The sequence below is a fragment of the Myotis brandtii genome, unplaced genomic scaffold (genome assembly GCF_000412655.1).
Source record: "Myotis brandtii unplaced genomic scaffold, ASM41265v1 scaffold158, whole genome shotgun sequence".
NCBI lineage: Eukaryota > Metazoa > Chordata > Mammalia > Chiroptera > Vespertilionidae > Myotis > Myotis brandtii.
In genome coordinates this window covers 1432461-1435831 of record NW_005355753.1, presented here as the reverse complement: position 1 = coordinate 1435831, position 3371 = coordinate 1432461, and the positions used below count along the sequence as shown (strand labels likewise).

The window sequence follows — 3371 nt, the reverse complement described above, 5'->3', positions numbered from 1 at the left end:
GATTATTGTCCAATCTCTTCCCGCACCCCCCACACCCTTTCCCCCCCACCCCCAGAATAGTCAGTCCATTCCCTTTCTATGTCCCTGATTCTATTATAATCACCAGTTTATTCTGTTCATCAGATTATTTATTCACTTGATTTTTAGATTCACTTGTTGATAGATGTGTATTTGTTGTTCATAATTTGTATCTTTACCTTTTTCTTCTTCTTCCTCTTCTTAAAGGATACCTTTCAGCATTTCATATAATACTGGTTTGGTGGTGATGAACTCCTTTAGCTTTTTCTTATCTGTGAAGCTCTTTATCTGACCTTCAATTCTGAATGATAGCTTTGCTGGATAAAGTAATCTTGGTTGTAGGTTCTTGGAATTCATCACTTTGAATATTTCTTGCCACTCTCTTCTGGCCTGCAAAGTTTCTGTTGAGAAATTAGCTGACAGTCGTATGGGTATTTCCTTGTAGGTAACTGACTTTTTTTCTCTTGCTGCTTTTAAGATTCTCTCTTTGTCTTTTGCTCTTGGCATTTTATTTATGATGTGTCTTGGTGTGGTCCTCTTTTCCACCAACATTTAACATTATATTTAATTATGAAAGACTGAGAGCTTCCCCCCAATATAAAGAACCAGACAAGGATGTCCCTTCCTACCATTTCTATTCAAGATTTACAGGAGGTTCTAGCCAGGGCAACTCACACACACACACATAAATAAAAGCCATCCAGATTGAAGAGGAACAAATAATACTACCTCTGTTTGCAGATGGCATGATCCTGAAAATAGAAAATTCTGAGTAACCCAGAAAAAATACTGTAGCTAATAAATGAGTTCAGTAAGTGCAGATATAAGATCAACATATAAATCAATATAAAAGGTCAACATTTTTATATGTTAGCAATTAATAATTTAAAAATAAAATTAAGAATATTTCATTTGCAATTGTATCAAAAGAATGAAATAGGAAGTTTTACAAAAGGAGTATAATATATACACTGAAACATTGAAAGTGGCCCTGAAGAAGCCCAGATGTTGGACTCACTGAATAAAGACACTAATCCTTCACAAACTCTTCTTTAGTCACAGAAGGACTGAAAAATTGGGAGCACAGCCTGTGTTCATTGGTTTGAAGACTTAATATTGTTAAGATGGTAATATTTCCCAAACTGCTTGAGAGATTCAACGTTCCAGCTGCCTTTTTTTTTTGTTGCAGAAGTTGACAAGCAGGTCCAAAAATCTAGGTGGAAATGTAAAGACCCAGAATAGCCAAAACAATCTTGAAAAAGAACGAAGTTAGAGGATTCACATCTCCTGGTTTCAATACTTACTACAAAATGACACTAATCAGGAAAAAACGTGGTAGAGGCGTAAGGATAGATCAATAGAATAGAACTGGATGAAAGCCAGAGGGTCCACAGGAGGCCCCGGAGCCTCTCAGACAGCTCTGTCTCCCTCTCCCTCTTACCCCCCCCCCCCCCTCCCATTTCTACCCTGTCTCCATCTTCACCTCCACCCTCTGGCTCAGTGCTCACCTGGTCAGGTCTCTGTCATGCCCCTTTCCCTCAGCAGAGTGGCAGGGATGAGCACAGACCTGGACATGCCCCCACCCACCCCCACCCGGTGACACACGCTCAGTCTGAGGGACCAGTTCCAGATTCCCAGGAGAGAGAATGTCACCCGCCCAGCTTGGGTGCCCAGGCCTATCGGTCCAATCAACCGAGACCAGGGATGGGGTCATCAAGTCCAGTCCCGGCCGCTTAGAGTTCTACCGGAGGCCGGCTCTCTGCTTTGCTACTTTGGAAGCAAAGCTGGGATGACACAGGCCTCCTGGTTCTCATGGGCCGCACTTCCTCAACACCCGGCATCCTTCTCCCAGGGAGGCCGCGTGCGTGTACTGCACAGCCCTAGGAGGCACAATTTACATAGGTTTGCATGTTTATTATGCTGATTTATGATAAGTGGAAGTAAGAGTCTTGGGGAAAGAGTCTTTTCTAATTTGAAGAGAAGGTGCCAGATACGCTAGGGGTAGCCCTGCCTTCTCCCTTCTCCTCTGTCCTCTCTAGAGCATGGAGGGAGGGAGGGGGGCAGGGAGGTGCCCAGAACTTGTCTCCAACGTATAACCTGTCCGTCTCCCCACAGGTGGGTGCGTCCTTGTTTGCCAGCAACATAGGAAGTGGACATTTCGTGGGCCTGGCGGGGTCGGGCGCTGCGGTGGGCATTTCGGTAGCTGCTTATGAGTTTAGTGTGAGTACTCACCACGCAGTGGGCAGCCCTCTCCGCCGGACAGGGAGATCTGGGGGCCGTTGTGTGCGTGCCTCACCTTTAAAACCAGAGCGGTGCTTTCCGAAACACGAACAGGGAGCATCCGGCACCCAGGCCAGCAAAGTCAGTCTGACTACCAGTCTCGGCCTCCTGCCCGGGGTCTGTCTGCCTGATGGGGGAGACTGTGCGGGGAAAGCGCTGGAGTCCGCCCTGGCGGCCTGATGCCGCGGGCATCACAAAGCCCGTGCGCCCAGTGGCCCTGGGCCGGCTGCCCGCCACGAACACCAGGCAGGACGCTCTCTGAGTAGCGGGCTCGGCCTGATTTGCTCTCTGAGTAGCGGGCTCCGCCTGATTTGCGGAGGGGGTGCGCTCATTAAAGTGACTTCATCTTTATAATGAGTAGCTTTTTAGTGCTTTCTCTGTGCACTGACTCATTACATCGTGGGATTCAAGTACAGACTAGAGCCAGGCTGCCTGGGTTGGCATCCTGGCTGCATCGCTTGCCAGCTGTGTGACCTCGGGCAAGTGGCTTAACCTCTGGGAGCCTCGGAGCCTCGTGTCTAAAACGGGGATAGTAACAGCCCCTGCCACGTGGCGACGTTGTGAGGATGAGGGGTTAATGCTTGTAAAAGGTGCAAGGGGGGCTCTTCTAGCGTCGCCCCCCCCCCCTTCAGCGCCTGCCTGACCTCCAGCACCTCCTGACCCCTCCATGGGGGGGAGGGAGTGCCCTCGGATGAAGGGGGATGACGTGAGGTTTAGGGGACACTGTGCTAGCATCCACAAAGACGTGGCTGTCTCCATTTGTCCCTACGTCATCCCCTCTCCCATCCAAACATGGAAATACGACGTCCCGGGAGGGTGAGCCACTCAGCCAGTGAGAGACGGACGGACAGACGCGGAGCCGAGCAGACCAGGTTACGGGAGGGGGCGCAGGACTCCCGGGCGCCTGGCGGCCAGCCGACTCCGTGTCCTCCGCAGGGCATATTCTCCGTGCTGACGCTCGCCTGGATCTTCCTCCCCATCTACATTGCAGGCCAGGTGAGTCCGAGGGCGCCGCGGGCACAGAATGGGAGGCCTTTGGGAAGGGCCAAGCCTGCACTCCCTCCCTCCCCCAG

The 3371-nt window shown here is 50.1% G+C and overlaps 1 protein-coding gene across 1 annotated transcript in view; it reads left to right on the top strand.

The window, feature by feature from the left end:
- SLC5A11 (solute carrier family 5 (sodium/inositol cotransporter), member 11) overlaps positions 1 to 3371 on the top strand; it is a 44531-nt gene that overhangs the window by 16234 nt on the left and 24926 nt on the right. The window contains exons 4-5 of the mRNA XM_014536261.1: positions 2134 to 2238; positions 3235 to 3294. Coding sequence (XP_014391747.1) covers positions 2134 to 2238; positions 3235 to 3294 — 165 coding nt within the window. The remainder of the gene's footprint in view (positions 1 to 2133; positions 2239 to 3234; positions 3295 to 3371) is intronic.